The sequence below is a fragment of the Peromyscus maniculatus genome, chromosome 14 (assembly GCF_049852395.1).
Source record: "Peromyscus maniculatus bairdii isolate BWxNUB_F1_BW_parent chromosome 14, HU_Pman_BW_mat_3.1, whole genome shotgun sequence".
Classification (NCBI taxonomy): Eukaryota; Metazoa; Chordata; class Mammalia; order Rodentia; family Cricetidae; genus Peromyscus; species Peromyscus maniculatus.
In genome coordinates, this window is record NC_134865.1 from 42975866 (window position 1) to 42988215 (window position 12350).

Consider the following 12350-nt stretch of genomic DNA (forward strand, 5'->3'; position numbering starts at 1 on the left):
GACTGTCTGGTAGAATTCTGCTGGAAATCCATCTGGTCCTGGACATGGTGCCCACATTTCCTGTGCGTTCTTTTCCTCTATGTGTATGTTCTCTTTTTCTTTTAATTTTTCAAGTTCCTTGTTTCTCCGGTGTGGATCCTCAGACTTTATCTTTAAGTCCAGATACTCTGTCTTCTGCTCGATTCATTCCACCTGAAGGCCTTCCTTTGAGTTTTGTAGCTGGGCTGTTTGTCAAGTCTGTCTTCACTTCAGCTTGAGTCCTCTTCAGTGTTTCTGTCTCCTGACAGAATTCTGCTCTCAATCTGGGACAGTCTTCCCCATTTCCCTCAGCCTTATGCTTGTGTTTCTTGAGCGTCACTCAGGTGTTTCTTCTACCAGACAGTCAGGTGTTTCTTCTCCTTATTTCATTGAGCTGCTTCTTTGTGTCTTCTTTAAACTCTTTGAATTCTTTGATGAAGTTTGTAATTGTTCTTTTCAGTTCTGTGTCCTGGAGTTCATCTAGGTAATTCTCAATGGCGAGCATTTCTACAAGGCTGGTGGGTTTGGAGCGGGGTTACTAGCCTGATCTTTCATATTGTTGGTGTACTTTCAACGAAGTCTGGGAATGTGGACTCCCAGCATTAGTTCAGGCTGAGCCCTCAAGGAAGACTTAGGAAGTGGGGGTGTGGAGTGGGATGGTGGAGGCAGCAGAGAAGGGGCCAGCCTAGACCCTGGAGGAGGACGTGGAAGTCTGAGTATGGAGTGAGGTGATTGAATGTATTCCTCTTTTAAAGATAAAGCCATTTTTTTTTTAAGATTTATTTATTATGTATACAGTGTTCTGTTTGCATGTGTCCCTGCAGGCCAGAAGAGGGAGCCAGATCTCATTACAGATGGTTGTGAGCCACCATACGGGTGCTAGGAATTGAACTTAGGACGTCTGGAAGAACAGACAGTGTTCTTAACCTCTGAGCCATCTCTGCAGCCCCAGATAAAGCCATTTTTATGGGTCTAGAGATGTAGCTTCGTTGGCAGAGTGCTTGCCTAGCATGCACAAAGCCCTGGGTTCAATCCCCAGTACCACATGACACCAGGCATGGTGATGAACACCTGTAATCTCAGCACCAGCACCTTGGAGGCAGAGGCAAGAGAATCAGAAGTTCAAGGTCACCCTCAACTACATAGGAAGTTCAGGATCAGCCTGGGCTACAAGAGACTGCCTCAAAACAAACACTTTTATATGAGACATGATTTATTAGGTGAAGTTATTAAATAAGGAAAAATTATCAGTTGTGGTATTTTAATTTCAATAACTTTTTCAAATTTCAGGGAGTTGGAAACTCAGCTGTTGGAACAATGTACTGTTGACACTGGTGCTGCTAAAGGACAGAGCCTCCCCTCAGTGATGGGTAACGCTGTTTAAATACATGCTGTAACTTCTGTTCTCATCTCTGCCCCCTCCCCACGTCACTCGTGACCCGGCTCCCATTATGAGTCGTTGTTGTTAATCCTGCTGTGTGTTAGTCATCTGTTCTAGAACTCTTGGTATCATCTTTTCCTCCTGAGCTCTCCTCCTTTATTTCTGAGTATTCTTCCTTGGTTTCTTCTGCTCTTCCTTTCTCTACTAGTGGTTCCATGGGAGACTTGGTTTTGTGTGGTTTATTTTCTACTGACTTTTAAGTAGATGTCATCTCTTCCTCTGACTGCGGTCACCTCTGCATGCTGTTGAGTCTCAGATGGAGCCTGGGTCTCATCTTTCTGAACTTGACACTCATGTATGTTTCCAAAGGATTGTTAGATATAAACTATGCACGTCTTAAAGCTTCAAAACCGGTACTCCCAGAAGTGAACACAGCATCTCTTCTCTTGTAATGTTTCAGTCATTGTTAGATAAAGGTAATAACTTCTTAGGGAAGAGGGGAAATGATATATTTTAATTTTTAAAAAATGCAATAGCATCTTCAAGACAGCCAAGGGTACACAGAGGAACCCTGACTCAAACACAAGCAAGAAAGGTACTAACATCGTCTCTGTTTCTCCTTTAGAAAACAGGGAGTTAGCAGCTCTTTCCCGTTCTTCCTCAGAAAGTCTTCCTAATCTCGCCGTTGTCTGTCCGCCTTCCTGGCTCTGCTCTGGGAGGCAGAGCCACTGTAACTCAGCCTCTGCTGTCTCTTGCTGGTTTTCTTGTGGCCTGTGCTTTACAGATTTGGTGTGTTTCCTACTGCTGTGAGACAGAACTGTCCCCTAAATTGGTGAGGAGGTTTGGGGCTCCTATAGATTAACCCACATTTCATATCTGCCACACATTTCTCCATAATCTCATTCTAGTCTCCCTCTTAGCCTTACCTCGACCTCTTTTACTCCTTATTTCAGCTAGAAATGTGGTCTTCCGATCACCGAGAGTACTTATTTGCACAGCCTTCTGTCTTTATCTTAGTTTTTGACCTCAGAGCTGCCTCCCACCCCTACACACACTGCTTAGGGTTTTATTCCCGGTACATGACCCAGCTGGAATGTTGACTCCCGTAAGGTTTTTCTTGTTTTCCCTAAGCAGCGTAGGTTGTTCCTCTAGTAAACCCTCATAGGATATGTTCCATAACTGTTTCCAACATGGACTTGGAGGGTCCTGGTCTTTTTTTTTTTTTTGAGAGCATCTAGTGCCAAAAGTATGTTGGAAAGAAAAATATGCACTTTTAGGGGCAGTTAGCCTTGCTTTTCCTCGTTTCTTACAATTCTTTCTTGATAGTTAAGATGATAGTAATTTTCATTTGATTATAGAACTCTAATTAGTTTTTCTTTAGCAAATAAATTTTGTTACTATCTTAGTATATCATTGATGACAGTTACATTATGAAAAATCTCCAAAGATAGTAAGTTAAGTATATCATTCCAGAATGTTTTTTAAAGCTATTACTTTAAACTGACCTTAAGCCAGGCACGGTTGCACTCACTTGCATTTGAACTAGTCCAGGCAACAACATATGGAGGCCCTGACTGGGTTGGGGGTGGAGGCTCTAACTGTAATGTTAGGAACTCTACATTCTCGGGATTACTCTCCATAGTGAACCTTCTTTGACTTATTCTAATCTTTCCTGACTATACCCCTCAGAATTCTAATCATACTTCTGACATTGAGAAGTCAGAACAACCATTGTTTCCTGAATTCCTCTCGGGACAACCAGAGCTGTAAACAAATTTAAAGTGCTCTCCCTGAAGTCCTTAGCAATGCTTAGATGAAATCTTTGGTCTGCTGGAGATCCTCAAATGGATTTTTTTTTTTTTTTTGAGACAGGGTTTCTCTGTGTAGCTTTGCGCCTTTCCTGGAACTTACTCTGTAGCCCAGGCTGGCCTCAAACTCACAGAGATCCACCTGGCTCTGCCTCCCAAGTGCTGGGATTAAAGGCGTGCGCCGCCGCCGCGGCGGCGCCGCCACCACCACCACCACCCGGCCCTCAAATGGATTTTGAATTAGCCTCTTTCATTTCATTTAGAACCTACTTTTTAAAAAAGAATGAATAATCTCAGCACTCTGGAAACCCGGGTAGACTGTGAGTTCAGGCCTAGCCTGGGTCACATAGCAAGACCCTGTCTCCAGAAATGAGAATCTAAGTACCCTGATTTGGAAAGTGTATAATATAAATTGTATATCAAACATGATGCTTTTTGTTCTACTAAAATGGCTGAAATTAAGTGGAATTTTACAAAGCTGTTTTGCTGGAGGGCTTCTCTCCAGGTTCCCCAAGCCTCGCAGTCCCACAATCCACGTATAAAATGATCACTCAGACAGTTATATCACTTATAAACTGTATGGCCTTGGCAGGCTTCTTGCTAACTGTTCTTTTATCTTAAATTAACCCATTTCTATAAATCTATACCTTGCCACGTGGCTGGTGGCTTACCGGCGTCTTCCAATGTTGCTTGTCATGGTGGCGGCTGCAGTGTCTCTCTCCCCTTCTTCCTGTTTCCCCAATTCTCCTCTCTCCTTGTCCAGCCTATACTTCCTGCCTGGTCACTGGCCATCAGTGTTTTATTTATATAGAGCGATATCCACAGCAAGCTGTCATTTCCATTCTTTACTTGGAAAATTTACAGTTGTAGTTACTTGCCATGATTGTCTCCTCTTTTTAAGCAGCATCTAAATCCAACTAAATTAAACCTTTATTTTCAACCCTTCTTTACTTTGACCAACCGCAGGCTGCTTCTGATCAGCCATTTCTTGGAAGTTCTTTGACTAGTCCTGGAAAGAGGATAGCAGACGTAGAGTGCTGTGTCTATAGCCCTTATTCTCCAGCTGTTGACGCTTTTTTTTTTTTTTTTTTTTTTTTTTTTTTTTTTTTTGAGACAGGGTTTCTCTGTGTTGTTTTGGTTCCTATCCTGGATCTCGCTCTGTAGACCAGGCTGGCCTCGAACTCACAGAAATCTGCCTGACTCTGCCTCCTGAGTGCTTGGATTAAGGGTATGCGCCACCACCTCGTGTACCACCACCGCCCAGCTTGGGTTGTTGATCTTATGGTACAGTTCCATCTCTCATTTGTTTGTAGACAGGATAAATCTTGGGAAATCCTGAGAAGTAAATTTGAACAGGTTTTTGGTCTGTCCTTTTCTTTGAGGTGAGGGCTCATGTAATCCAAGTTCTAAACTCACAATATGGCTGAAGTTGTCCTTGACTCCCCTCCTCTAGCCACTAATGCCTGAGTGCTGGAGTACAGATGTGCTGCCACACCTGGATAAATTTAATGTCTAAGAATAGGACTTGTCAACTGTTTGGTTCACACAACAGAAGCACTTTGAACCATGTACCCTTAACATATGTTTATAAACTTGCGTACTATAATTACCATGTTATGAACCATAAAGTAAGAAATTGAAAAGAACAAAATTAATAGAAGTAACTCTAAACCTAAAGTTGCCTTTGGTGGGTTGGTGCGGGGTGCAGGGAGTTAACCCCAAAGCTCTGTCTGTGCTAAGCATGGGCTCTCTCACCGAGTTATGCCTGGCCTCTTTAGCCACACTTGAAGTCTTAGTTGAGAGCTGTAGCCTTTAGCAGCTGAGCTCTCACACCAGCCCACTGAAGTCGTGTTTAACACATGTTTTACCCTTTTCAAGCACAATGGGATTAAATATGCCACTTTTCAAATTACGGGTTAATACTTTGAGGTTGTCCTTTAGATTAAGTTGATTATAAAGAGTTTGCTTCCAGAGAAGATGTAAAGATGCAGGTAGGAATTATAGTGCTGCTTGCCCTTTGATCATGATCCATTTCTTTACCAAAAGCTTCTTGGTTTTTATCCACCAATCAGAATATGTTTTGAGAATTGGTTTAGATGTTATTTTATTATATATTGTTTTGAGATAGGGTCTACCATGTAGTCTTGACTAGCCTGGAACTCAACATGTAGACCAGGCTGCCCTCCCACTTAAAATTGATCTGTCTGCCTATGTCTCCTAAGTGCTAGGATTAAAGGTGTGAGACACCACACATGGCTACTTTAGAAGACTTTAAATTAAGGTTAGAAAGTTGTGTTTCTGTTTCTACCTCAGAAAATTGACAAATAATCGGTAGCATATCCAAAAGGTTGCTTTTTTACTCTCGTGTGTGCGCGCTTGCGTGTGTGTGTGTGTGTGTGTGTGTGTGTGTGTGTGTGTGTGTGTGTGTGTGTGTGTGTTGCTTGTTTCTGAGGCTAAGTCTTGTTATATAGTCTTAATGTGTAGCCCAGGCTGGCCTTGAACTTGGGACAGTCGTCCTGCCTTAGCTTTCTAAGCCACCTGGCCTAGCCTTTTCCTATTCCTTTCAAATGCCATCTTTAGACAGGGTTGGGAGATAGCAGAGGAGAGAGCAAAGGGTGCTGGGCGAGTAGTGTGATTGTTACATCCATGTGTGGAGATGGAGTTCATTAGGATCCCATTGTTTGTACAGCTCGTGTATGCTAAGAAAAAAAATCAAATGTACCCTTGACTTTGAAGGAAAAGATTAAAAGATTGTACGTACTTCTTTTTAACAATGTGTGCTGGGGGTCAGTTAACAGCAGGATGGCTCGGGATTAAAAAGCACTTGCCAACCTGAATTTACTCTTGAGAACCCACATGGTACAAGGAAAAAAATGACTCTTCCAAGTTGTCCTCTGACGGCCACATGTGTGCCATGGCACGTGCCCGTCTCCCCGCATATGTGCTGGTTTGTGATATTGCTGGCAGCTATTGTCATATAACAGATGCAAACTCAGAACTTAACTTTTCTGTAACATAATAATACCCCGACTGTAAGCCCTGTAGAATAGAGGATAGCCAGCAAGGCTCCTTATGATGAGAAAGCTTCCGTAGTTTTGCTACTGTATTTGAGGGGATAATTGAGTATCTTTGGTAGTGCTGGGGCCTGGCCCATCCCTGTGCATGCACTCTGGCTCTGTTGTAATGTGTCCAAGCTCAAGCCTCCTGGGGTCAGGCTCTCTGCTCTCCTTGACTTGGAATGATGAGATTTCTTCCCTAAAAGCAAAGTTGCTTTTTCTGTTAGGCCTTTAAAACGATTGTAGTACTTAAATATTTTTTAATTTTGCTTAAATAAAAAAAATGGGGAAATGGATAGAATTTAATAAGATTTTTAAAAATTATTATTAAAGTTCCTTAATTCTTAATAAAATTCTTTTTCAGGTTCAGTTCCAGAAGGTATCTTAGAGGATATTAAAGGTAAGCAGAGTTTTCTCTGTCAACGTGTGGATCCTTGGGATGAGCTCAGGTTGTAGGCTTGACAGCAGGTGCCTTAACCTTCTGAGCCATCCATCTCTCTGGCCCTGAGTTCTCTTTGTCCTTTTCATTCTTTAGTGTTAGTGTGAAGGGCATGAGTTTCTAAAAACACAGATTAAAAAAATATGTACAAAATGGAACCAGTTGTGATGGCATTTGCCTGTAATCTCAGCACTTGGGGCAGATACATATATCCATACATACACACACACACACACACACACACACATCATACATATATATTACATATACACATACATACATACATACATACATACATACATACATACATACATACATACATACATACCAAGTTCCAGGCCAGCTAGGGCCATCCAACACCCTGTCTGGAAAAAAAAAACAAAGCAAACAAAAAAACAGCCATGTTGCTGTATAGTATGTTCAACAACAGAAATTTATTTTTTTTTTAAGATTTACTTATTTTAGTTGTATGAATGTTTTACCTGCATGTGTGCATGTGTACCACATGAGTGCTTGGTGCCTGTGGAGGTCAAAAGGCATCAGACTCCCTGGTCCTCAAAGAACAGTGGTATTAACTGTTAGTCATCTCTCCATTCCCCAGCAGAATTTGTCTTCAGCTGAATAGTAAACACATTACATAGTTGTAAGTGTGTCTGTAATGTTCTACAAATAATCTGGCTAAAGTCATTAGATTTCTTGCATTCAACACCACTTTTCCTCAGATTTTAAATTTTTACTTACTCCTGTGTCTAAAGGCTTTATTAAGGGTATTTGCAGAAAAAAAGTCTTAAATAGTGAATGCAAAAATTAAAAGGCTGGCCGGGCAGTGGTGGCACATGTACTCGGGAGGCAGAGGCAGACGAATCTCTGTGAGTTCAAGGCCAGCCTGGACTACAAAGTGAGTTCCAGGAAAGGCGCAAAGCTACACAGAGAAACCCTGTCTCAAAAAAAAAAAAAAAAAAAAAAAAACCACAAACATTAAAAGGCTAGCGTAGTGGGCAGTTGGTATTTATTGCTGGGTGTCCATGCAGGAAGTGACCACTGCAGAAACTCCAGTTAAGGACCAAGTGGAGTGTGTGTCTTCACTAAGCTCTTTTGTTAAGGGAACAAGAGAAGAATGAAAACAGAAAACCCGACAACACATACTATTTAGTTGGAAGAGCTGTATTCATGGTGCCGCAGTTTCTTTGTATTGTTACATGTCTGCAAAGGCCGTCTATGGGCAGAGTAGTTCCTGCAAGGGTAGTTTTAGAATGTCGTTTCGCAGGCAACACTCCCATGGAGAAAGAACCCTGCACCCCGTTCTTGACTGGTCTTTCTTCCTGGGCTCCTCTAATCTCTCTGCCTCCCCCATCCTCTCCCTTTATCTTCCTGGCCCCTCTTGTTTTTCTCTTAAGCTTCATGCCTAGGCCTGTATTAAAATGTCTCTAATAAAATCACATCTGTGGTTAAGAGCACTGGCTGCTCTTCCAGAGGTCCTGAGTTCTGTTACCAGCAACCACACGGTGGCTCACAACCATCTACAATAGGACCCAGGGCCCTCTTCTGACACAGAGGCATACATACCAACAGAGAACTCATATACATAAAATACATAAATAAATCTCAAAAAAACTCTCAACTGTGCGTCATAAAAAAGCAGTGAAATGATACATGACTTTACAGGAGACGACAATTGAAATTGTACGTTCACGTGAACAGAATTGTTCTAAGGTGTAAGCTCCCCATTCCTTTAACAACACGCAGTAACAGAGGCTCCATTTCCTCCTTCCTTAGTGCGCACGTGCTTTGTATGTGATCTGAAGCGTGGACTACAGATCCAAGCAGCAAAATTTAATATTGATGGCAACAATGAGGTAAGCTTAGCCATCATGTCTGTTTTGAAAGATACTTACATGTTTGCTTATGATTTTATATATATATATTTTTTTCTAATGTTTCAGCGTCCCTCCCCACCCCCAAATGTTGACTATCCATTGGATGGAGAGAAGATTTTACATGTGCTTGGATCAATCAGGTTAGACAGTAATTATTACAAACAAAACAATGTGTTACATTTTGGCTCTGAAAAATACTTGTATAAGCCTTTAGTTGAGTGTTGGTTAACAGTAAAATGTTTCTCGTGATGCTTCATTTTTTGTAACTTTATTCAGCTTTTTTAAATTTTAAAAATATTCTTTCCTGTTCATCAGAATAATTCAGAATTATTTTAATGAAACTAACAGTGTTTTGAAAAGCAACAGGAAATATGTTTTAAAAGGGGTCGGAATCTCTTTTAAGAACCAAGTAGTAACTGTCTTAGACTTTGATGTTCGTATAGTCTTTCACCTACTCAGCTCTGCAGATGAAGTGCAAAACGTATACTATGCCCGTGTTCCAAAGACACTTCATGTGGAGAGTGGCTGGATTTTATTAGTTAGTCATTTGCTCGTTTGTGCTCTAAACCTTTGTTTGGAACCCAGAGACTGGCATGGATCAACAGTTAAGAACATCAGTGGTTAAGAGCACTGACTCCTCTTCCAGAAGTCCTATGTTCAATTCCCAGCACCAGCATGGTAGCTCACAACCATCTATAGTGGGATCTGATGTCCTCTTCTGGGATAAAGGTGTATATGCAAATAGAGCACTTATGTATATAAAATAATTAAGTAAATCTTTAAAAAAAAAAAAAAAGAACACAGAGAAGCCAGGTTCAGTTCCCAGCATGCACATGGCAACTCAGAACTATCTAGAACTCTAGTTTCAGGGTGTCCAGTGTTCTCCTCTGGCCTTGGTGGGTACTTCATGCACATGGTAGACAAACACACATGCAGGCAAAATACCCATACACATAAAATAAGTAAAATTTTAAAACTTTGTTTTCTTAGAATGAAGTTTCATTCCAAATAAATTCAAACCTTAGAATCCATTGGTGGTTCACATTTTATTACTCATTTCATTATTTCTCAGATATTGTAATAAAAATTACTGTTAAGGGTTTACATAATTATATTGAGAAACATAATTATATGCAGTGTAATTTTATTTATATTCTAATTTATTTATATCCTATGAGATTTGATTATAAATGCCCTCTGTTTTCAGACAGGGTATCAATCATACTGTAACCCAGGCTGACCTCAAACAGTGGTTCTCCTCCTCCCTTAACTTCTTGAGTACAGCTGTTGTGAATACATACCTGACTGCCTTAAACATTCCATTTCTAAGATCTGATATCAAAAGATGGACTGAAAAACAGTTACCATACTGGATAGCCTTTAAGTTTTAAGGTAACAGAGGGTGAGATGTCAAGAGAATGAACATAAATACGTAAAGTTAAAAATTATAAATTAAAGGACCCATTGGTGTGAAAATGTGGTACTTTTTGGTAGTCTCTTTTTTTCTTTTTCCAAGATAGGGTTTCTTTGTGTAGTCTTGGTTGTTCTGGAACTTGCTCTGTTGAGCACGCTGGTCTTGAATTCACAGAGATCCCCTGCCTCTACCTCCCGAGTGCTGGGATCACCCGGGTCTATTGTTATTTTTATTAAATTATTATTTTAAATTTTCTTTCGATTATTTAGTGGGACCCACAATAAATGAATGCTACATAGTGAGACCCTACTAAAAGAAACAAAAATAGAGCTCCGATGTGATATGTGTGTTCACTTTGGTTTGTGTCGCACTGGCTGGTATTTTTCTCGGCCACCCAGCTTCTACAAACCTGAAGAGAGTGGCTTCAGCAGTGCGGGAGTGTCTGTCATGTGATCCATGTTTAGAAAGTGGGACAGCTCCCAATAGAGATGGGAGCATCTGTCCATCTTATCATTTCTTGGGTTCTTTGTGGCTGCTAAAGTCATAGCTTCCCATCTCATGCAGCAAGCAAGCAGTCCTGAGAAGGGAAGGGAAAGGAAGAGTGCTTCCTCTCCTCTGTAGGGAGCTTTATCTGTCTGTCTACTGTCGCTCTGTCTGTCTGCTGCTTCCTGTCTACTGTCGGGAGCTGGGAAACAGGAGTAGTTGAGCTGACGGCAGGAAGCACAGTCCACCCGGCCTACAAAAGGCTCTGTGGGCCAGCTGTGCTCACCCACCTGAATCCCAGCAGGTGGGGGCTGAAGCAGATGGTATGTCACAGGTTCAAGGGCACCTTAGGCTACATAGTGAGTCCCGGTGTTTATAAAGTTTTTTAAAGAGGTTCACTGTTTTTGGTTTCTTTTAAATTTTCACGTAATTCTAGACTTGGAGATTGTTGAAAAATGAAATACAGAAGCTGAATATGGTGATGCACACCTTTAATCCCAGCACTTGGGAGGCAGAGGCAGGTGGAACTCTGTGAGTTCAAGGTCATCCTGGTCTACAGAGTGAGTTCCAAGACAGCCAAGGCTACATAGAGAGACTTTATCTCAAAATTTAAATAAGTAGTAAATTGGTATTGGTATACAGTGTACATATAGTTCTGTGTAATTTTATGTGTAGTTTTTGTGATCTACACTTCAACAATAAAGTTTTAAACTATTGTGGCTATGAAACTGCCTTGATAAAATTAGTTTCCATTAGGTTATTACATTACGTGTGATCCATGATCATGTATGATTTGATCATTAGTTTATTTGACTTTGCGTTGATTTCCTATTGTAAATCCCCCATTATTTATTCATGTATTTATCTGTTTTTGCTATTTTGAGACAGGGTTTCTCTGTGTAGCCCTGGCTGTCCTGGAACTCTCTTTGTAAACCAGGCTGGCCTCGAACTCACTGAGATCCGCCTGGCTCTGCCTCCTGAGTGCTGGGATAAAAGCATGTGCGCTATGTGTGGTGTAAATCTTCTATTTTTTAATGTGCACATGTTTGAAAAATACAAATAAACATGAAATCTTACATGAAATCTTGATTAAAAAGAACTGCACCACATAGAAGAAGGAAACACTGCTTAGAAACGGATTACAACAGTGGCGACTGGGGTTAGAGCGGGGTGAAGGGAAGTAGATCAGAGGGCACAAACCTTCACCATGTAACACGAGGATGTAACTGATAATGTATGTCCTATACTGAGAAGTCTGGGAGGATAAACTGTAGCCACTCTTACCACAAAATAGGTAACTGTGGAGGGTGATAGGTAATCATTTCATTATGACTGTGTATAGCAAGACATTATATTGTATGTCTTAAATATGTACAGTGAAAAATACTGTTCACCCCAAAGACCTTTCTCATGTTGGCCAAAATAGACTTCTCTTACATCTCTGTCATGTCCTTGCTGCTTCCTGATTTTAAAACAGCTGTTGCTGTGTAGCCCAGGCTGGCGTTCAGTCTGTAGCAGTCCTTCTGCTTACCTTTCTTGTGTGCTGGGGTTACAGGTGTGGGTCACCGTACCCAGCTTTATTGTAGATTTTTAAGACAAAAAAAAAGTGTAGGCTGCCCCGTGTAGTGGCTCACACCTGAATTCCAGCACGTGGGAGGTAGGGACAAGAGAATAAGGAGCTTGAAATCAGCTCCAGCTACGTGGAAACGTACTTCAGAAATCCTTTTGTTTTGTTAACTTTTACAGAGTACAACCTCTTTTCTGTTGTTATGTTTGAGGAGGGGCAATGAAATCCAAAACATGCAAATCTTACTTCCCCAGGAGCTAACACTTGAGGAATGCTTCCTGTGTGTCAAACCTTGTTTGGCAAGAGT

General features: G+C 41.1%; 1 protein-coding gene across 1 annotated transcript in view; it reads left to right on the forward strand.

Annotated features, from left to right (window-relative positions):
- Actr10 (actin related protein 10) overlaps window positions 1-12350 on the forward strand; it is a 44080-nt gene that overhangs the window by 27099 nt on the left and 4631 nt on the right. Inside the window, exons 8-11 of the mRNA XM_006990711.4 lie at window positions 1309-1388; window positions 6628-6663; window positions 8479-8558; window positions 8646-8719. Coding sequence (XP_006990773.1) covers window positions 1309-1388; window positions 6628-6663; window positions 8479-8558; window positions 8646-8719 — 270 coding nt within the window. The remainder of the gene's footprint in view (window positions 1-1308; window positions 1389-6627; window positions 6664-8478; window positions 8559-8645; window positions 8720-12350) is intronic.